Below are 22,815 nucleotides of genomic sequence, written 5' to 3' on the forward strand. Positions count from 1 at the left end.
TGCTTGGTGCTGGTGCATTGGGACGACCCAGAGGGATGGTATAGGGAGGGAGGAGGGAGGAGGGTTCAGGATGGGGAATGCATGTATACCTGTGGTGGATTCATGTTGATATATGGCAAAACCAATACAATATTTTAAAGTTAAAAAATAAAATAAAATAAATAAATAAAAAGCTTCACTTACACGAAAGTGCCCATAGCACCTCTGACTGCTCACTTTATGCTGATCACTAGGCTCAGTATTAGGGCTTCCCTTATAGCTCAGTTGGTAAAGAATCTGCCTGCAGTGCAGGAGGCCTGGGTCCGATCCCTGGGTCGGGAAGATCCCTGGAGAAGGAAATGGCAACCCACTCCAGTATCATTGTCTGGAAAATCTCATGGACAGAGGAGCCTGGTGGACTGCAGTCCATGGGGTGGCAGAGTCAGCCACAACTGAGCGACTAACACTTACTTAGGCTCAGTATTATAGGAGAATGATTGTCAGCCCTGTGTCCTGACTCAGAATCTATATTTTGTAAAAATCTCCCCCAATGGAATTCTGATGGCTTACCAGCTTTGTAAAGCACTGATATGATAAATGAAAAAGGAAATGGCACTGTTCCTGTTCTTCAATAGCTGATAATGTAATTGGGGACACAAGAGACACCAATACAAACTGACCAAGAGTAATAAGTATGTTATTTGAAGAGTGTGGTAGGAATTCATAAAATGGAAAAGTCAGTTTGTCCCAGAATCAAGGAGATAGGTGAGACTCTGATTGGAATTTACAGAGTGGACAGTGAAGAGTAAGAGAATGGCATTCTTAGTAAATCAAATAATGTCAGCCAAGAAGCAAAGACAGAGGTTGCTGAGGAGCCTGACATCATGGAGATCCCATGTGAGATGCTAGATTACAATTTATTGAGAACTGTTGCGACAAATCCTCTGTCCATGGGACTTTCCAGGCAAGAATACTGGAGTGGGTTGCCATTTCCTTCTCCAGGGGATCTTCCTGACCCAGGGATTGAACCCATGTCTCCTGCATTGACAGGCAGATTTTTTTTTACCACTGAGCCACCAGGGAAGCCCCTGAGACAAGTCATAGACAGAAGCTTGGAGGCAAGTAGATTCAGGGAGCCCAAGATAAATCATAATGATGCTTCAGACAAGATAATTCTCAGATTCTCTATACATAGCCAAATCATATCTTAAAGCCATGAGAACCAGCCAGATCCTCTGAAATACGTAAGGAGCCCTGGGGACAGAAAAGATATAATCATAGTAATCAACTACACAGTGTTCCTTTATCCTCCCAACCACCCTATTGGGGAAAATTATTATCATCATCCTTATTCTCCTGATGTCAAAACTGAGATCAGAGAGGTTGTGTAACTTATCCAAGAGAATACGGCAAGTAAGTGGGATTGAGATCTGGTCCGATTCTCCCAGTGAAACTCTTTAAGCCCTCTCTTTTGTCTCTGCCTTAGGTGGCCAGAGGCCCTTATCAAGACAGAACTGTGCAACAGACAAAGACAGATGGCAGATGATATCACTTACATGCGGAATCTTAAAGAAAATGGCACAAAGGAACTTATTTACAAAACAGAAACAGACTCCCAGACCCAGAAATCAAACTTAATGAATACCAAAGGGGGAGACGGGAGGGATAAATTAGGAATTTGGGATTAAAATATATACACTAACTCTGTATAAAATAGATAAACAACAAGGACCTACTGTACAGCACAGGGAGCCATACTCAACAGTTTATAACAACCTATAATGGAAAAGAATCTAAAAAAGATTATATACATTTATGCTGTTGTTTAGTCACTAACTTGTATCTGACTCTTTGTGACTCTATGGACTGTAGCCTGCCAGGCTCCTCTGTCTATGGAATTTTCCAGGCATGGAAATTAGCTACTAGAGTGGGTTGCCATTTCCCTTCTCCAGGGGATCTTCCCCACCCAGGGACTGAACCTGTGTCTCCTGCATTGGCAGACGGACTCAACCGCTGAACCACCTGGGAAACCCATATATGTATCACTTTGCTGTACAGCTGAAACTAACACAATATTGAGTCAAGACAGAACTGTACATGGGTAGAAGTTAGTAAAGTGAGCCAGGCCATCAGGCCCCATTCATGTGATCACCCCCTTGCTTCCTCACCACCTGAAAATATAGTATTTCTGTGCCCAGCAACAGGGCATAATGCCCTCTTCCTCAGATCAGAAGGAGAGTGGTGTGGTTAAGGATTTTGGGTCCCACCACGATGGGAACTGCAGAAGGTCTGGCAAGTGTGAACTCTGCCCCAGGCAGCTTTTTTGGTGGCTGGGGCTAGTGAGGGGTTCCTGGGCAGTGGGCTGAGCAGATGGAAGTGTGGGAGACAGTTTTACCCCCTCTCATGAATCCCTGAGTACTGCCCTGGCCGCTAGAACCTCCTATCACCGCATTTCCTTCACCCGTGGTAAAACAGTCACTAACTTGCTGGCTCTTCCTAATACCTCCGTCATCTGGGGCAGTGACCCAGCCAACCCTCAGCCTAGAAAGGTCTGAGGAGGTGGGGACAGTCCGGGCTATAGCCATCAGCGGCGCCTGGGGGAGTTGACAAGGAGGAGGACACTGCCACCCGCAGCCTCTGGGAGCTCACTGCAGCCCGGCCTGCGGACAGCCTCGCAGAGGCAGCCCTAACCCACCCCCGGGGTGGTGGCGGCAGGCAAGAGAAGGAAAGGAACCATGTTCCTCGCTTGCCCTGGCTTCTGGGTCCTGGTGGTCCTAGGCAGCAGCTGGGCAGGCTGGGGGAACCTAGGGGCTGAAGCAGCAAAGCTAAGGCAGTTCTACATAGCTGCTCAGAGCATCAGATGGAACTACCGCCCCGAGTCCACACACCTCAGGTAAGGCAGGTGGGGTGTCTGGATGGGTTTCTCCGGGAAGAATAATCTATTTCTTTTAGAGAACATTCCTTTTGCAATTCCATTTCTGTGTGTGTGTGTGTGTGTGTGTGTTTAACTTCAGATAGGTAAATATAATTAATAGGAGGGTTTAATGAATAAAATTGGTGGATGCTCATTTTGCCTCTAATAATACAGTGTAATATTCTAAGGTTACAGAAAATATTGTTTGGCTAGATACTGCTTTCAAGAGTTTGTTGTTGATATAATTTTGTTAGTATCATTGCTTGTTGGTTTAATATATTGATTGATTCAAAAGCACCAGGCACCTACCTCTTCGTTAGCCCTTGTTGCAAACTCCTATTCCAGATATTTAGTAGTTTAGTATTTTTAGGAAGGGCTTCCCTGGTGGCTCAGATGGTGAAGAATCTTGCGCAATGCAGGAGACTTGGTTTCAATCCCTGGGTCAGGAAAATCCTCTGAAGAAGGAAATGGCACCCCACTCCAGTATTCTTGCTTGGGAAATCCCATGGACAGAGGAGCCTGGTGGATTATAGTTCATCAGGTCACAAAGAGTCAGACACAACTTCTAGGTACATACTATTTATTTTATATCCACTTAGCTTCATCTTCTAAAACTAAAGATGTGTACCTTGTAACTTTATTATAAGCAGATTATTGAGTAACAACTGCCAAACTTTTGTTGCCTTCTTATAAATGACTTTCAAATCATCAATTCATAAAAATGCAACATTGTTTTTCTTTTATCTTTTTTCCTGTTTCACATGACTCTCATTCTTCTCTCATTCTTTATCAGTCCCTGGGATATGGTCTACTCTGGCTATTTTGATAAGAGTCACATTAAAAGGCTTATGTAACTAAGACAAGGGTCAAATAATAAAACTGTATCTGAGTTGCAAACTCTTTTCCTAACTGAAAGATTAGAAATAAGATTTCCCAGAAATTAAACAAATCACAGGTTCTACTCAGTATTTCTCTGAATAGTAAACCTCTTAGTGTAACTAAGATTTTTTTTTAACTTAACATCACAGTTTAAATGATTGTGAAAGATGTGTTCCTCTTTTACAATTTCGAAACCAAAGCAATCTGCCAGGAAAGTATTGTGATGTTTTAAGCCTTTTAGTGCATAACATTAACCCTTTTCAAAATCTTTTCTCTGTAACTGGATTATTTCGGAGGGTGTGTCAGCTTGGTCTTGTAGTAGTAAGTCCCTCTTAAAAAAAATCATTTAAAATATTGTATTTCAAGGTGATAATCTAGGTCACACCCTCACCCTTAGAGAGCCGATACTAACAAAAACCCCAAAGGAAATAGCAGTCTTTCCAACATCTATTTTCCTGCTCATGGGTAGAACACTAGCTTGGATGCTGGCTTTCCTATGTCATGCTTATGCTTGCTTATACTTGGGAGTTCTTTCTTCTGCAATTAACAACGAGAATAACAAGTTGAATATTGAAGGCAGAATCACATAGGGCAACACCCTGATTTACCTGGTGAGTTCTCAAAAGAAGCCGTGATTGGTCATCCTATCCTCTCACTCTGTGATTGAGTTTCCAGAATTCTGGGAACAGTTACTCCTCTGTTATCAATTATTGAGTCAAAACCAAACAGTGATAATCCAGATGAACTGTCGCTATTTTCAAACCTCAAATCATGTCATTTCTTTCTAGTACTTCTTTTTTAAAAATTTATTTATTTTTAATTGAAAGATAATTGCTTTACAGTATTGTGTTGGTCTAGTACATCTACGTGAAAAATTAAACCTGTATATCTGGCTGCTTAAACTAACTTGTTTTAAATTGTCCTACATCGAGAGCTAATGATACTCACTATAAAGAAATCAACATCCATCCTTTCCTAAAGTGTATTTTAGCACCAAGCGAAGATCTTTCCTTATTTCATGTAATATCGTCAGGGCAGTGCCTTTTAGTGGTGAAATAGATCTTTTATTCTTGCTCTTGAGCAAAAGTGAATATTTTTGAAAATTTCCCTAAGGAAATATGTTCAATCACTTGCATGCATATAGTAACAGATATTGAAAAAAATAGATGTACATTGTTCTCTCAAGGGTTTAAGCTTTATATGATTTTATTATGAATAAATCATCTTTAAAGAATTCTCATAAATGGAAAACTCATCATGCATATTGTTTGAATTCATCTTTAACTTTCTGCTCAGACTGATTATTTTCCAATAGCAATTCAGTTGTTCAAATTAAAAATAAATATACCTCAGTATGCACACACAATATACACAGGGAAACATATTAGGAAGCACACCTCTATTAAAATTACTCTACATAAAAGACTGATTTTTCATAGTAAAGATTTTATACTGTCACCTGTACTCCTGTATTTAAAGATCTATGGTTAGGGACAGGAAACACATTTCACTTGCACCCTTCCAAGAAAAAGGACCTCCACATTATGGACACTAACATATACAATCCTAGGGTTCTTGGGCTCTATGAACTCTTAAGAGGTCATTTAATTAATTTTCAACTTGCATGTTTTAACTTCCTACTTTTTCCCAAACTCAAAGCACTCAAAGCAGTTAGTAAATAATTGTCTAGTTTCTACTTGAATGCTTCCAGTGACTGAGAACCTACCACCTTCTATAGCTGGCCTTTCCAAAAATACTTACACGTGCCTCTTTTAATTCTGCATTCAAATATTAACACAGTTCTTGTATCCCACATTTTAAAATTATGACAACTACTAAAATTACAGATTTTTCTGCTTGCTGGGAAAACTTGAAAGTGAAAAATCAACTTTAGTTACACTTTTAAGATATTACTAGCTAAAATGCATTGAATATTTACAATGTGCCAGCTCTAAGCCCTTTGTAGGTATCAGTTTATTTAAAATTTGTAATAATCCTTGAAGGAGATTTTACTGTTGGTCCCAGCTCACAATTACAGAAACAGAGGCAAAAATGGATTAAATAAACTTTTCAAGGTTATATAGGTAACAAGGGGTAGATACAGGATTCAAACCCAGACACTCTGTACATACAACCAGTTCTCTTAGCCTCTGTGCTACATAAACATCAAAGCAAATGTGATTAGTATCTTTCTCTGTTATGACCTAATTATACTGGGCCACTCTCTGGATTAGGAAGCATATCAAAGCCAATATGGGCAACTGGTTTACATATCTGTAAGAAATTGTCCCCAATTATCTTTCCTTTTGGGCTCCCCTGGTGGCTCAGATGGTAAAGAATCTGCCTGCAATGCAGGAGATCTGGGTTTGATCCCTGGATTGGAAAAATCCCCTGGAGCAGGCAACAGCTATCCACTCCAGTATTCTTGACTGGAGAATCAGATGGACAGAGGAGCCTGGTGAGCTGCAGTCCATGGGGTTGCAAAGAGTCAGAGATGGCTGAGCAACTAACACTACTACTATTATCTTTCCTTTTACCTTTAACTTTGAGTTTAAGACAAGGATGGGAATGACGTGCCCATCTTTAGAGACACAGAAGGAATGGATGGAAATTATCCCAGTACTCTCCCTGCTTTCCTCTCTGAATTCTTAACCATGGGAACAATTGGCCCTGTGCATCTGTGGATATGAAAGCTGAAGATACAGCCGGCTAACTGTACTCTTATAGAAGGGACTTGAACATCTGCAGTTTTAAATAAACTGATACCTACAAAGGGTTTAGAGCTGGCACAGGGGTGTTGTGGAACCAACCCCCACAGATACCAAGGATGACCGGACAGTAGTTTCTGAATCTTGGTTTTGCCATTATCAACTGTTTCTCCTCAGGCAAGTTACTTAAACTTAGATTTGTCATTCATTTGTTTCCTATATGAATCCCAGGGCTTTGACTCCATTAGCCATCTTCAACTTCTGAGCAAGAAAGAGTCCATTAAATCAACAGTTTTTGACAGTTCCCCAGCAGCTTGGGCTTCCTTGGTGGCTCAGGCGGTACACAATCTGCCTGCAATGCAGGATATGCAGGTTCAATCCCTGGGTTGAGAAGAATCCTGGAGAAGAAAATGGCAAACCACTCCAGTACTTTTGTCTAGAGAATTCCATGGACAGAGGAGCCTGCTGGGCTACAGTCCTGCTGTTGCTGCTGCTAAGTCGCTTCAGTCGTGTCCAACTCTATGCGACCCCAGAGACGGCAGGCCACCAGGCTCCCCTGTCCCTGGGATTCTCCAGGCAAGAACACTGGAGTAGGTTGCCATTTCCTTCTCCAATGCAGGAAAGTGAAAAGTGAAAGTGAAGTCACTCAGTCGCGTCCAACTCTTCGCGACCCCATGGACTGCAGCCTAACAGGCTCCTCCATCCATGGGATTTTCCAGGCAAGAGTACTGGAGTGGGGTTCCATTGCCTTCTCCGGGGCTACAGTCCATGGGGTCACAAAGAGTCAGACATGACTGAGCAACTAACACCAGCAGCTTAAAACTGTATATGAATGATGAGTTGAAAAGCAGCTCACATATTTATTCATAAGGAATTTGGCCATATCTTTAATCATTTAAAATATAAGCCTAAAGTTTGGGTTCTTTTTTAGAAATTTGATCTGAGTAATAGGGTTGGTTAATGCAAGCTAAATTTGTGGAAGAATGGTTATCACAATAGAATATTCTTGAAGACATCAATAATTATTTTATTAACTTCACTTATCATTCATATTTATAAGACCTGGGGTTTCTGAAATGCAGTTAAAAAATACTGTTATTTCTAGTAAAGGTTTGAGGACATGAGAGATCTATTTTGTTGTACTGTGAGTAGATGTCATATAAGCCTTTCAAATGTATCTTATTTCCAGTTCGAAACCTTTTGAAACCTCCTTTAAGAAAATTGTCTACAGGGAGTATGAAGCATATTTTCAGAAAGAAAAACCACAATCCAGAACTTCAGGTAAGCCTGAAATATATTTTTAAATTTTGAAGATAAAACTCTATGGCTAATTTGATATTCACATATATCTAAAATATACATTTAGTGATATTTATAGTAATGTGTCTTTGTTGTTTTTAACCAGTGTGACTACATAATTTGTAGGGCTCTTATTCATAGTGTCCAGAGTTTCAAAACAGTGACAACAAAGCATTAAGCCAAGCTGGGGGCCCTCCTGAGTATGGGGCCCTGTGCAATTTCATGGGTCACATGCCTATGAAGACAACTGTTTTTAATATTGATTTTAAAAAGCTAAACACAACTTTTAAGCATTTGAATTTTTATTCATTCATCTAGCAAACTATTAAAGAGCACCTACTGTGGGCTGGGCATTGAAATAGGCACTATGGATGTCATGGTGGACAAGACAAATGCATCCCCTGCCTTCGTGGAGCTTATGGTCTAGTTTAACGAGCACAAATGAACTTTAGCAAATGATTATTTGCTGGGTCCTGAAATTCGTTTAAAGGAACTGTATACGGCTGATTTTTTTTGCATCTATCCTTCCCATCTCTTTTTTATTTAGTGCGATATGCATAATAGCTATAATTTTTAAAGAAAAATTTCTTCTCTTTTCCTCAACTCTTTTTCAGTTAAGGAAAGTAGGATGAATGGGTTTCTGGGATCTCAAATGTGGTGAATATGGTAACATAGTTCACAGGACTGATAAAGGCCATTAGGAGATGACGTCCTCCAGTTAGGTCCCCTAGTTGATAATTCACATATGCTCAGATGGCACAGAGTCTGCCTACCCTGCGGGAGACCCAGGTTCAATTCCTGGTTCAGGAAGATCCTCTGGATAAGGAAATTGCAACCCACTCCAGTGTTCTTGCCTGGAGAATCCCAGGGACAGGGGAGCCTGGTGGGCTGCCAACTATAGGGTTGCACAGAGTCGGACACGACTGAGGTGACTTAGCAGCAGCAGCAACAATGGGCTTCCCTGTGTTCTGCAACACATTATTCACCTGAGAGCACAGGATTGTGTTAGCTTACCTCCTGCAGTTTTCATTCCAAAACTGCATAAAATTGGGTACAGGCTGTGCTACCATCCTGCAATCTCAAGACAGGCCACTCTTTCCCCCAATTTGTCACTGGGCACCAAAGAAAAGGCAGAAATGGTCTTAGGCCATCTGGTTTATGGAGGATCTAAATGGCAGCTCAAACAGCATTCAGCCGTGTTTGCTGTTTGCCTCCATGCATGAAGGTATTTGGTTTGCATTTGTAAAAATACCCCTTTGTTTTGCTTTAATTCTGAAGAAGCAAATAGGGAGGCTAAACAAATATTGCTAACCACTCATTGCAGTAAGAGGTTAAATTACTTAGAAGACTTATTCTGGGCATCGGGCATGTGCAGCCATGTGATGCCAACAAACAAATCAACCGAGCAAGGCATCCATGGTAACAAATTGAAGTGGACCATGTGACAGCAGTCAGCACCTGACTTGGCTTATGGGCATTCTGGGCAGGTGGGAGTAGCCAGTGGGGGCTTCTGTTGGGAGCTAGGTCTGAGGGTATCAGCCAGAAGAGAGGGGTCAGTCAGTGGAGTCAGCTATGGCCAGGAGTGAAAACCAGTGCAGACATGGGGACTATTCCAGGAAAGTGAGGGAGCTGCCCTGCCCTGCAGAAGGCGGTAAAAGAAAGCTTTGGTTCGAGAGTCTAGAGACCTGAGTTCTAGTCCCAGCAATGCCACCCAATCACTGACTGACCTTGGACACGCCACTCTTTCCATCCGCTTCCCAGGCTTTGTAACCATCTCTCAGATGAGGATTCAGCTCTATGGACTCCATGGTCCTATGCAGAACTAACATAAAAACTCAAACAAAAAGCTTCTCACAAGGTCAGTGTAAACTCTAGGACTTGGAGCTCAGGGAGTGGAATAAGACAACAGTGGGTGGAAACATAGGACGACTGTCTCAAAGATCACATTCTCTCATTGCTAAGGGAAAATGAGTTTCCTATCATTGCTGTAACAAATTACCACAAACTTAGTGGTTTAAAACAACACAAATTTGTTATCTCAAAATTCTTGAGGCCAGAAGTCCAAATGAATTTCACTGAGTTAAAATCAAGGTGTTTGAAGAACTCTGTTCCTTCCAGAGGCTTCTGGGGAGAATTATTTCCTTGCCTTTTCCTGTTACTACTGATAGAAGCTACCTGCATCCATGGGCTCATGGCCCCTTCCTTCTTCAAAGCCAGCAGGTAGCATCTTCTAGTTGCTAACTCAGATACTCCTGCTTCCCTTTTCTGAGGACCTTTGTGATTACGTTGGGCCCACCTGGATAATCCAAGAAATGCTCCCCATCTCAACTTCCTTAACTTAATCACACCCACAGAATCTATTCTGCCATATAAGATAGCATACTTACAGGTCCCAGGGATTAGGATGTGGGAGGGCATTATCCTGCCTACTACACACCACCCCACAACAAAACTCTGCCACAATGTCCTCCATTTCAGGAAATGGCCCTCTCATCCACCCAGCCCTCCAAACCAGAACCTCAGCAGCCATCCATGGCCACTTGACCTCCCTCACCCCCTACTCTACATGCAACCCATCAAGTCCTGACAGTGTGATCTAAACAGCTCTCTAATATGTTCTCTCCTTATCATCTCCATTGTCCTAACCTTGAACTAAGTTACCAACATCTCTCAGCCTTCACTCTGGTTTCTCACAAATGCAGCTGGTCACTGGTCCATGTTGCACCCCTGCTTCCAGATACTATTAGGTTAAGAGGCAAAACTCTGAGAGGTCTACAAGGCCCTGTGTGATGAGACCTCTGATCATGCCTTTGGCTTCACTTTCTGCCTTTCTCTCTTACCTCCAAAGCTCTGCCTTCCCACAGCTATCTGCCAGTTCTCTGAATAGGCCAAGTGTGCTGGCACCTCAGTGCCTTTGTACATGCTAGTCCTACTCCCTGGACTGCTCTTGTCCATCTCTTTGCCTTGCCTTTGGGCTTCAGTTAAAGTCTCACTGTGGTGGTGTCATATTGAATTAATTTTCACAACCACACAGGATTATAAGAGACAGTGTAGGGACAGCTCATGAAAGAGCAATTCTCCGAAACAATGCTGAGTGTATATTTATAAAGTCCTCTTTTTGGACAAGGGAGTCATATAGTAAGGCTTTGAAGATAAGAAAGTTTGTTCTGCGTGCAGAACACCACCTATCGAGGCTGACGTGTCAGCCAAGATATCTGTCTTAAGGGCATGAGAAAGAGCACAAGGAAAGGGTAAGACAGAACAGTCTTCAGAAAACAGGGCCTTGAGAAAGTAACAACATTTATATCTTCATACCTCACTTCCTCAGGGAAGCATTTTCCAACATTGATCCCCTTCCTGCCTCTAAGAATTGCCTAGAAGCCCCTGTCAAATGCCCTGCAGAGAATCCTTTTCTTTTCTTTCATAATATGAACCACAGTTTGCAATTAAATATTTGTGTGACCATTTGTTAAAATCTGTCTTGCCTTCTATTATCTTTGAAGGCAGGGGGTACATCTGTTCTACTCACCATTCCAATTCTGACACCTAGGATAATGTGAGCACTCAGTATTTCTTAAAAGAATGAATAACTACAAGGTGCAATAAAAAGAGGTGGTTAAAAGCTTAGCATTTAGAGTCAGACAGATTTAAGGTTAAATTATAGCTATGCCTCTAATTAGCTATATACTATTGGGCTTGATATTTAAATTCTCTGAGGTTCAGTTTCTTCATCTGTAAAATAAGTATCTTAATAACAACCTTAAAGATATGCTGGAAGGTTTAATGTAAAGACTTAGAGTGCTCAAATATATCAAGAGGGACAATTACAATTATCTCCATGGCAAACAAATGCTAGTTGAATTCCATGACTACTGTAACTTCCTTCTCCTGCTCCTGTGATTCCTTATGGGCAGAAGCCAACCCCATGAGAGCTTATGGATGGCCTGGAAGTGAGAATGGTCAACTGTCTGAAAACGGGCTTTTGGCAACAAGTCTTCAAGCTTTGAAGGACATCAAGGTCACTCAGGAGCACACCTCTAAAATGCAGATTCCTGGACCCCACGTCCAGACAGAGTCAGGTTCACTGGGGCTGAGAGAGTACTTACTTGAGAATCTGCCTTTTAGTTCAACCCTCACTGATTCTTGACACAGAAGCATCTAAGGATTACACTCTGGGAAACTGTAACATATGATTCTTCAGAAAGCTGAGTCAAATATCAACTCTTGCCCTAACTCCACAGACAGAGTTGGTCCTTCATCCTTTCTGCTCCTGTAGCATTTTGCCCATATCTCAGCAGTAGCTCCTACCATATGTCTATCTCCAAATGAGCCTGTGAACTCCTTAAGGACAAGGACAGTCGCTTATTTATCCATGTGTCTCCAGGACCTAGCACAGCACCTGGCATGTAGTAAGTGAAGCCTCACTGTTGATTTCTGCACCTCAATCTGCTGTCCCTGCTGTGCTCCCCATCAAAGTAACTGCTAACATTACTTATCCAGTTGTTTAGATCAAAACCCTGAGGATCACCCTTGCCTTCTCTCTCTCAATGGCTACATCTAACCCCTCAGCAAATGTGCTGCCTCTACTGTCAAAATGCCCAGAGTCTAACCTCTTCTCCCTGCTTCACTGCTGCACATGCTGGCCCAACACAGCGTTATCTCCAGTCTATACCACCTGGTCTGTGTCCGCTGTTGTCACTACACAGAATATTTTCTACCCAGCAGTTAGGACAAATCTTTCTTGTGATTTTTTTTTTTTTTTAGGATGAACTTTAAAAAAAAAAAAACTTTTTATTTTGTATTGGGGTATAGGGAATTAACAATGTTGCGATAGTTTCAAGCGGACAGCAAAAGGACTCAGCCGTACATAAATGTGTATTCGTTCTCCCCCAAACTCCCCTCCCACCCAGGCTGCCACATAATATTGAGCAGAGTTGCCTGTGCGATACAGTAGGTCTTTGTTGGTTATCCATTTTAAATATAGCAGTGTGTACATGTAGGATTAACTTTAAAACATATGAGACCATGTCTCTCTACTGCACAAAGCTCAGTGATTTTCCATTTCACTTAGAAGAAAATCCAAAGTCCCTACCATGGCCCATAGAGGGTGACCCTAACTTTTCTCACTCTGGCCACATTGATGGTCTGTTCTTTGGATACATCAAGCTCACTCCTGCCTCAGGACTCTGAACTTGCCTCAGGGCCACAGAATGGTCAGTTCTGCTCCCTGACTTCATTTAGGTCTCTGAGGTCTCCCACTGCAGAGAGATCTGAAGTAGCCAGTCGCCTTCTCTCACCTCACCCTTTCTTGACCCAAGATGGCAGTCTCTCCAGGAATGACAGTGAATCAGAATGGGGTGGACATGATCAGAACTATTTCTTCTATTTCCTTAACTGGCTTTGGGCCCAAGCCAGGTATTTCCACCTTCCTTTCCTTATCTGCCTGCATGGAATACAGAGGTAATGAGCTGGGAAAGCCTTCTAGATTGAAGATAAGCTCATCAACCTCAAGACTGAGAGGAATGACAGCAATCACCTGTGGGGTTTTCTGCATGTTTTTCTTGCTTAGCAGCTCTGTCTTGCTGCTGCTGCTGCTAAGTTGCTTCAGTCATGTCCGACTCTGTGCGACCCCATAGATGGCAACCCACCAGGCTCCCCCGTCCCCGGGATTCTCCAGGCAAGAACACTGGAGTGGGTTGCCATTTTCTTCTCCAATGCAGGAAAGAGAAAAGTGAAAGGGAAGTCGCTCAGTCGTATCCGACTCTTCGTGACCCCATGGACTGAAGCCTACCAGGCTCCTCCATCCATGGGATTTTTCAGGCAAGAGTACTGGAGTGGGGTGCCATTGCCTTCTCCGAGCAGCTCTGTCTTAGTAATCCTGAATACAGACATATTTTAAATCCTTGTTTTCATAGGACTTCTTGGGCCTACTTTGTATGCTGAAGTTGGAGACATCATGAAAGTTCACTTTAAGAATAAAGCACACAAGCCCTTAAGCATCCATGCTCAAGGAATTAAGTACAGTAAATTCTCAGAAGGTAAGAGGAATTTAACATCATATCCCTCTGACATGGGAAAATGTACAACTCTTTTACCACCAGTGTCAAACATTTTGAACCATATTGTTAATTAAGTTAAGAGAAATCTCCTTTCCTATAACTGGTAATAATAAAAATTGTGCCTTTGTAGATTTCAGAGGAGAAAGTGAAAACCTTCTGGAGTCATCTAGACCTCAGTTTTTTTGCTATGTTCTTGTTTTTGAATAGTTGGATGGGCAGGTTATCTAATCTTTATGAACTCCAATATGTTCCTCTGCAAAATGAGAATAATAATATTGCAAGATGGGTTAAGGCAGGGGTTCAAAAACTTTTTTGTGAAGAGCCAGTAAATACTTTGGGCTTTGAGAGTCATAGAATCTATCTTGCAAATACTCAAATCTACCATTTAGTACAAAAGCAGCCACAGACAATATGTAAATGGATGCTCATGGCTGTGTCCCAGTAAAATTTTATTTACAAAAAACAGGCAGCTGGCTGGATTTGGTCCATGAGCCATAGTTTGAAACAGTGACATAGGACTAGTTAAACACAGGGCTACCCTGGCACATAGGTGGCATCTAATAAGTGATATTCAGTGGTGATGATGGTAATAGATGTAGTATTGAAATTTTGGACATACTGAAGTGGTTAAGAACATAAACTTTAAAAGCATACTTAGGTTCAAATTCCAGCTTTACAATTTCTGATTCTATGAGTATAGCATCTCTGAGCTTCAGTTTTCTCATCTATAAAATTGGAATAGTTATACCTATTCCATAAGATAGCTTTGAGGAACAAATGAGATCATTTAGGTAATGTACTAAATATGGTTCCCTGGAACCTGGTAAGTCCCCAGTAAATGGTGACAGTGATGGTGAAGATCATGGATATGGTGGAGATTAAAGGGACCACATCAGCTACAGAATGGTAAGTACCTATTGTTGATATTATTCTGATTATTTCCATTACGTTGATGTTCAGACCACAATAAGCAGAGTAGAGTTCTGTTAGCGACTGATTTAAGAAAATTATCCATACTACAATAGATGTTCGTATAACACCATTTAAAAATAAATTTTAACTTTTCATGATTCACAATTCTTTTCCCCATGTATGCCAGCCATTATACCTTTGAAGAGAAGAACTAAGTAGGAGAGTGGTTTACAATGTAGGTCTGGAACTAGATACCCCATACAAATTTTGGCTCAGACATTTATTAGCTGGGTGACTTTTGGCAAGTAACTCTACCTCTTGGTGCCTCGTCTTTCTCATCTGTAAAATGGGGATTGTAATCATATCTATCTCATATAGGTTTGTGGTCAAGAAATATCAGAACAATGCCTTGCATATTCTCCAGGCAAGAATTCTGAGTGGATTGCCATGTGCTCCTCCAGGGGACCTTCCCCACCCAGGGGCTGGACATTGGCACGCAGGTTCTTTACCACTGGCGTCACCTGGGAAAGTGAAAGAAAGTGAAGTTGCTCAGTCCTATCCATCTCTTTGAGAACCCATGGACTGTAGGTTGCCAGGGTCCTCCATCTATGGGATTTTCCAGGCAAGAATACTGGAGTGGGTTGCCATTTCCTTCTCCAGGCCACCTGGGAAGCCCTGTATATAAAATAAGCACTTGATAAATATTAGCAAATAATAAGCACTTGATAATTTTATGATGATAAAAGTAATTCAATTAAAATGTCTTTAAATTATAATGTTATAATGTCAATTTTATCTCGATTAAAAATGTTATTTGAAATATGTTCAAATAATTTAATATTTACCTGACAGTATATGGTTAGAGGGCTTCCCTGGTGACTCAGAGGGTAAAGAATCTGCCCGCAATGCTGGGGACCTGGTTTGATCCCTGGGTCAGAAAGATCCCCTGGAGAAGGGATAGGCTACCAACTCCAGTATTCTTGGGCTTCCCTGGTGACTCAGATGGCAAAGAATCTGCCTGCAATGTGCAAGACCTGGGTTCAATCCCTGGGTTGGGAAGATCCTCTGGAAGAGGGCATGGAAATTCACTCCAGTATTCTTGCCTGGATAATCTCCATGGACAGAGGAGCCGGGCAGGCTACAGTCTGTGGGGTCACAAAGAGTCAGACAGGACTGAGTGACTAAGCACACAGCACATATGGATTAGAAAGTGACTTTTTATTTATTATTTCCTATGTAAATTGCTATCAAACTCATCCTGACAACTCATGTCAATGAACTAACCTCCCCAGGACCATTAGCATTATCACTTCATCTTTGGCTTGAGGAAAAACAATGAAGCATTAACTGAAATTTCAGGCATCTTGCCACTTTGCAAAACTCTGGGTGAGGTAGCATGTAATGGCATAATGACATAGTGAAGAAGAATTTCAACTACTTATAAGTATTCCAGATGACTGCATCAGGAATTCGGCAATGCCATGCACAAGGGGAGAACCCTCAAAAGGTTCCTGCTGCTGCTACTGCTGCTAAGTCGCTTCAGTTGTGTCCGACTCTGTGCGACCCCACAGAGGGCAGCCCACCAGGCTCCCCCGTCCCTGGGATTCTCCAGGCAAGAACACTGGAGTGGGTTGCCATTTCCTTCTCCAATGCACGAAAGTGAAAAGTGAAAGTGAAGATGCTCAGTCGTATCCAACTCTTAGCAACCCCATGGACTGCAGCCTACCAGGCTCCTCTGTCCATGGGATTTTCCAGGCAAGAGTGCTGGAGTGGGTTGCCATTGCCTTCTCCAAAAGGTTCCAGGCAGGTTCTATTTCAGATGTGGGAGGAGTTAAGTGTTACAGACTTTGTACTCCACTTAAGCTGTTTGCACAGAGAATGAACCTTGCAACATTATCCCTCTTCCTTTACTGTTTACTTGTCCCTGCACTCCCCTCCTGCCAGAATAATTTATGAGCAGTTGTTTTAAAATGTTCCCACCACTTCCATTGGTCACTTGGTTATTGCCCCTGGTTTCATGAATCTGAGAAAGGTAAACACAGATTAATGGGCAAAGTCCAATTTTATCTTGGAGATGAGATACAAATCTAGTGAACAGACTAAAAGATTGATCTGTCCTTTGTGGTGAAAAATAAAAAGGCAAGCCTTCTATTCATTTTATTGTGTCCTCTGTTAGAATAAAACATCTCCTTTTTCATGTCTGACACTTACCCTATGTCTTATAGCCTCCTTCTATGGTTTGTACTATTTTTTCAGGAGTGGAAATAAATTAACCATATGCTGAGTCAACTACAAGAGAATCCAGATTCCCTTATCTCAGAGGTAGATACTTGAGAGATGAATGGTTGGGAGGTTGAAACAATATAAAGGCTTAAGAGAAGACTCAAACAGTCTTTGTGGCTGCTTGGGCTAACCAGTGAATGATCCAACCTAGACAGCAATCTTCTTTATCTGGAAATTAATCCTTGAGCCCCACCAAAGATTTGGAGACCTACTGACATCAGCTAGAAGAAAAAGATAGCCATGGAAAGAATTCTGGCTTTAGAGCCAGAATGACCCCTGGATTTGAACCCTAAATTTGACTAGGCAATTGGCTATATCGCTAAGCCTCAGTTTTATTTCTATAAAATGAGGTAGCAATTCCTCCCAACTAAAGTTATTGCAAGGATTAGTCACAGTATATGTCAAGTTTTTGGCACATAGTGCTCATCATTTTATTTCTACGCAAATGAAATAAAATTCTACAATAGAATTCAGATGACAAAAGGAACTAAAATTGCACAGAAAACTTCAGTTATCCAGAGTACATAAGGAATGAATTGTTTTGAGTAATAACATTTTCCAGATAGTTTGAGGTTTACTTTAAGTGTTAAGATACTTTTTAAAATCACTTTGGATAGAACTCTTTCTAAATGTTATACTTTCCCAGACTTTTTAAAAACAGAAGATGAGGAGTAAAATTCTAATCCCTTCCTAAACCATTACTTACAATCTACTATGAGATTTTACAAATATTCACAAATGTTAGAATTGTGTGTAGTCTAAGAGTAAAGAGACTCGAAATGAAGATCTACGTTGTCTATGGTGAATGAAAGTCACTCAGTTGTATCTGACTCTTTGGCACCCCATGGACTGTACAGTCCTTGGAATTCTCCAGGCCAGAATACTGGAGTGGGTAGCCTTTCCTTTCTCCAGGGGATCCTCCCAACCCAGGGATCGAACCCAGGTCTCCCACATTGTAGGCGGATTCTTTACCAGCTGAGCCACAAGGGAAGCCCATTATCTATGGTATTGTCATAGATAAAGACCCTGAGCTTTCATTCATGGATTTTGTTACATTTATTTTGGTTGTCCAGGAACTTTGTTGCTTTTTTAAATTCTAGACTATGCTTTAGTTAGGAGATGACTGGAAATATGAGTCCAGGTCAGGAAAGACGTTACTGTATGCCAAGTTGTAGCATGGTGTTTTCAACTTACTTCCAGTTGCACGCCCTCCACAGGTGTACAATGTTACGTAGGGCAAGGATGGGCAGCTCTTTTGACAGGACAAATTGTGATTTATAAAAATACTTACAAGAACATTTCTTTTAGAAATGCATTTGATAGGAATATGTTTTTAAACCAGTAAATAAAATATTAATATCTGCAACTGTACCTGATTTTAAACTTTTTATCACTAAAAGAATTTCAATCTGAGGCTAAAATATCAGAAACTCTGTAGCTAGTACGTGCTGAACCGTTTGATCACAGTGCTACACGCTTGAGCAAATTTTGTTGTCCAGCAAGATTTCTGAAGCTGTTTCAGACAGTTCCCTTTAACAGTTTGTTTCTGAGGGAATATTAATATTATTCTTTGACTTGAAAGTGAAAGTGAAGTCGCTCAGTCGTGTCTGACTCTTTGCAACCCCAAGGACTGTAGCCTGCCAGCCTCCTCTGTCCATGGGATTCTCCAGGCAAGAATACTGGAGTGGGTTGCCCTTTCTTTCTCCAGGGGAACTTCGCAACCCAGGGATTGAACCCAGGTCTCCCGCACTGTAGGCAGACGCTTTACCGTCTGAGCCACAAGGGAAGCCTTTGACTTATATTCTTTGACTTATATTCTCACAATTTAAATGTGGGAGTTGCACTGTGAATACTACACAACAAAATGAGTTCTATAATATTCAGCTATCTGCTGGTAAGCTAATTCCCCAAATAATACATAAACAAGTAAATAACTTTTCCACCAGAAATTGTTCTTTGCATCTAAGTGTTGCCAAATTCTCTATGTGAAAACTTAGTCCTCTCAATTTTTCCAAAACATTCCAATGCTTGACATCATGCAGTCAATTACATTTTCCACTTTGCTCTGGATATTTTGGACTCCTACAGATGCTTCTTTGAGTATATAGTAAATATCTGAAACAAATTGTAAGGGCTAATATATTGATAATAATTCTCATAAGTCTAAAAAATGTGACAAGTGTGCAAGTCTTTCTTCTTCAAAAGCCTTGCAGGCCCTGAGCAATGAAACTAGGCTCTTTACACAACATCAGCACTCGAATTTGCTCAGTGCCTAAGTTATAGTCTCTAAAAGAATGTTCTGAATATTTAAGGGCACACCAGACAGTTCACTGAGTTTATTAAATGGAGAGGAAAAGCTCCTTAGTGGGTGACCAAAGCGGCCCTTTATGTAACTTCACTTTTCCAAAGCTTGTACGCACTATTTTACATTTGGGAAAAAAACCCTGAGAATCTCTGGGCAAATAATTAGTTCATCATGACAAGTGTAATCACAAAGCTGACTATAGACAGAGCAGGAAATGAACAGAATTGAGAACTATAAAATAAAAGGTCACCCTTGTGTAAAGAATTTATTCTAGCAGGAAGCTGAACAAGGACTTTTTGTCCTCTAGCCTAATAGTCTTTGCTGGATAGTTCTCCTCCTTTTGGTTAAGAGTTTTAAACTTTTTATTTTGATTACAAAGTCAGATTTGCAAAAAATATATTTCATAAATGCTTCCTTTATATAGCCATTTCTATTTCATATGTCATGTTATATACCTTACAAAAATCAAAGATACAACTTGCTTGTTTTATTCTAGATGAAAAGTAAAATAAAATACTTTAAAGTGAAAAGAATTAAAGCAGTGAAAAATTATCCCCAAACTATCACATTAGTAATCCTCACTCGGTTTAATTACAGGATCTATTCCTATATGCAGATTTGTTTCAAGATGCCCATATTTCACCTTGTAATTTTTCATTCAGTTACTTGAAATTTATCCTGTGTTTAACTAACAAGTGAATCTGAAATTTTCAGTAATTTACTCTGGTCAACAAGGCAGACATTAAAAACCACCATGTGTTCAAATAAACTTAGATATGAAACCCTGACCATTTTTTGTTGTTGTTGTTATTTTCTTTTTTTTTAATTTAATTTTATTCTTAAACTTTACAATATTGTGTTAGTTTTAAGTTTGATATTGTTGGATAATCAGTTACACTGCTCTATCTAGCATGTGCTGGAACTTCTTCAGTGATTCTTATATAATTATATGATTGGTCTCATTAGAGATGAACTGATCTGATCATGGTGTTCTGATCATGGCTTCTCCATTGAAGTGGCCCTAGAAGAAACCTAGAAATGAAATCCAACACAATCAGGGCACTTGCTTGTAGTCTGCTATTAACTAAGCTGTGAGCTCCCTCAGGGTCTCAAGCTATCTTCTTTATATTTGTGCCCTGGCACCTAACCCAGAGCCTGGGACATAGATGATTATGATAACAATCATCACTGAACTAAACTGAGAAACTGAGGACCAGATTAGAAAGTAACGACTACATGTTATTTTCTGCTTGCTCTGGAACTTACTAAATTTGCTGTGATTAATATATTAAGAGACTTTAAGAACACAAGATAAATTGTATCAGAAGTATGAAGTTTATTTCTTCAAAAACAGAAGAGGCAATGTCAATTTTAAAAATGCCTAGGAGTGGGATGAGAGGCTCAAGAGGGAGAGCATATATGTATAATTATGACTGATTCACATACAGCAGCATCCAACACAATATTGTAAAGCAGTTATCCTCCAATTAAAAAAAAAAAACAGCTGAGAAAGGACATAACCAAAATACGAAAATATTAGCACAGGTTGCCATAACACTGGTTAAGTGCCAGATATTTTGCATGTATTTTTCAGTCCTCAGAACCCATAAACAATGAACTATCATTGCAAGAAAATGATTACATTGTCTTAAGTTATGAATGAGAACACTGAGGCTGCAATTTCCCCAAATTCAGACAGCAAGTGGTGCAACCAAGAAATTTCAAGTCTAGCTCCTAAACTCATGTATTTTCTCCCATAACCTAGCAGGGAGATGATACCATTAATCATATAATTTCACAAGTATTTTAATTATAGTATCATCAATTTTAATTAAGTATTTGTGAAATTATATATATCAGATATCATGGAATGAATAAGCTGAAATATAGGTTGATATCTGAAGTTTGAACATATGTTTATCCAGAGAAAAGAAGGAAAAACTTCAAAAGTTCTCTCTCACCCTACACAGAATATCACATTTTATCCTTTTGAGAGCTTATGAATGCCATTTCTACTAGAGAAATTCATACAGTAGAATCACAGTTGGAACAGTGGAAGCGTTATGTCCAGAAACTTCATTTTTTCACCTCATGACGTCACAAAGCATTAAGCATTGAATAAGGGTCATCATGCTTGATTCAACATAGCGTCAGTCAACAACTTGCCATGCAAATTCCGGTCAGTAGACAAGGTTTGACCTGAGATGACAAATCTCCTTATCAGTCCTGGTTGTGCTCTGTTACCAAAGCTGTTTTGCAACTTTCCAGAGGTAGTTCATTGTGTTTATTAGTAGAGACTCTTCCCCATAAACTCTTTTTTTCTTTTGGGTTTAGGCTGGAATAATATGATTATTCACAGGAAGCTATTTCAGCTTTTAACATTTCTCAGCTCTTGATAATTTTAACACTCACATCCTTTTTATCAACAGAATGTAAGTTCAACCTATTAAATATTGGTTATCAGTGTCAAAAGGATATCCTCTGTGGGGGCGGGGAAGATACAAGAGTCCTATGTTAAGCTTTTCACTAGCACAAGGGTCACAAACATAGATGCCAACAGCAGCCAGGAAGGAAATTCAATGAAAATCTGAGTCCAGTAGAGACTGGTGATCAGATAGCCAGTGTCCAACTGAAGGGGGCAGCCAGGACTCAGATCCAGCCAAATTCTATGCAGAAATTTGGTCCAGTGTCACCTTGATCTCTAGCTTTTATTTGTTGTTGTTATCCCTTCTCCAGGGATCTTCCCAACCCAGGGATAAAACTCAGGTCTCCCACATTGCAGGTGGATTCTTCACTGGCTGAGCCACCAGGGAAGCCCAAGAATACTGGAATGGGAATCCTATCCCTTCTCCAGTGGATCTTCCTGACCCATGAATCAAACTGGGGTCTTCTGCATTGCAGGTGGATTCTTTACCAGCTGAGCTACCAGGAAGTGTATATTCTTTAACAGAAACAAGCAATCCAGATTCTTACACAGTATCTCCATATAGTTAAAGTTGATATCTGATTTGGTTTAACACCACGCAATTCTAACAGATATACACATGAGCTTAGACTTGATGATCTTGCTTCTAGCCCATAGGAACCTTAAATCTTAAGAGTTCAATACGTTCATTGAGCACCTTCTCCATGCCAGGTACTGTAAAAGCATCAGAGATACTAAAAGAAGTATAATCCAGCACCTGTCTTTGAATTGTTCATATTCTAGTGATAGAAATGTGCATGGTACAGTTAATTATTATCTAGCAGGAAGAAAAGAAATTAATCATATAATTATACATATATTTAATTATAAATTGTGATGAGTGCTATAAAAGAAAAAAAAGACACAGTATAATCAGAAATCAAGGAAGAAGCAAGCTTACATTTAAGCTGACATCTGAAGGATGAGCACACATTTACCCAAAGAAAGAAAGGGAGGAAGAACATTCTAGGCAAAGGAAATAATATCTGCAAAGATCCTGAGCTTGGCCACAA

General features: G+C 40.5%; 1 protein-coding gene across 1 annotated transcript in view; it reads left to right on the forward strand.

Moving 5' to 3' along the window:
* The first annotated feature begins 2,582 nt into the window (after positions 1 to 2,582).
* The window catches only part of F5 (coagulation factor V), a 79,779-nt gene continuing 59,546 nt past the window's right edge, over positions 2,583 to 22,815 (forward strand). The window contains 3 exon segments of the mRNA XM_070385322.1: positions 2,583 to 2,872; positions 7,670 to 7,761; positions 13,695 to 13,817. Coding sequence (XP_070241423.1) covers positions 2,715 to 2,872; positions 7,670 to 7,761; positions 13,695 to 13,817 — 373 coding nt within the window. The 5' untranslated portion in view covers positions 2,583 to 2,714.

This window comes from Bos mutus, chromosome 16 (genome assembly GCF_027580195.1).
Source record: "Bos mutus isolate GX-2022 chromosome 16, NWIPB_WYAK_1.1, whole genome shotgun sequence".
Classification (NCBI taxonomy): Eukaryota; Metazoa; Chordata; class Mammalia; order Artiodactyla; family Bovidae; genus Bos; species Bos mutus.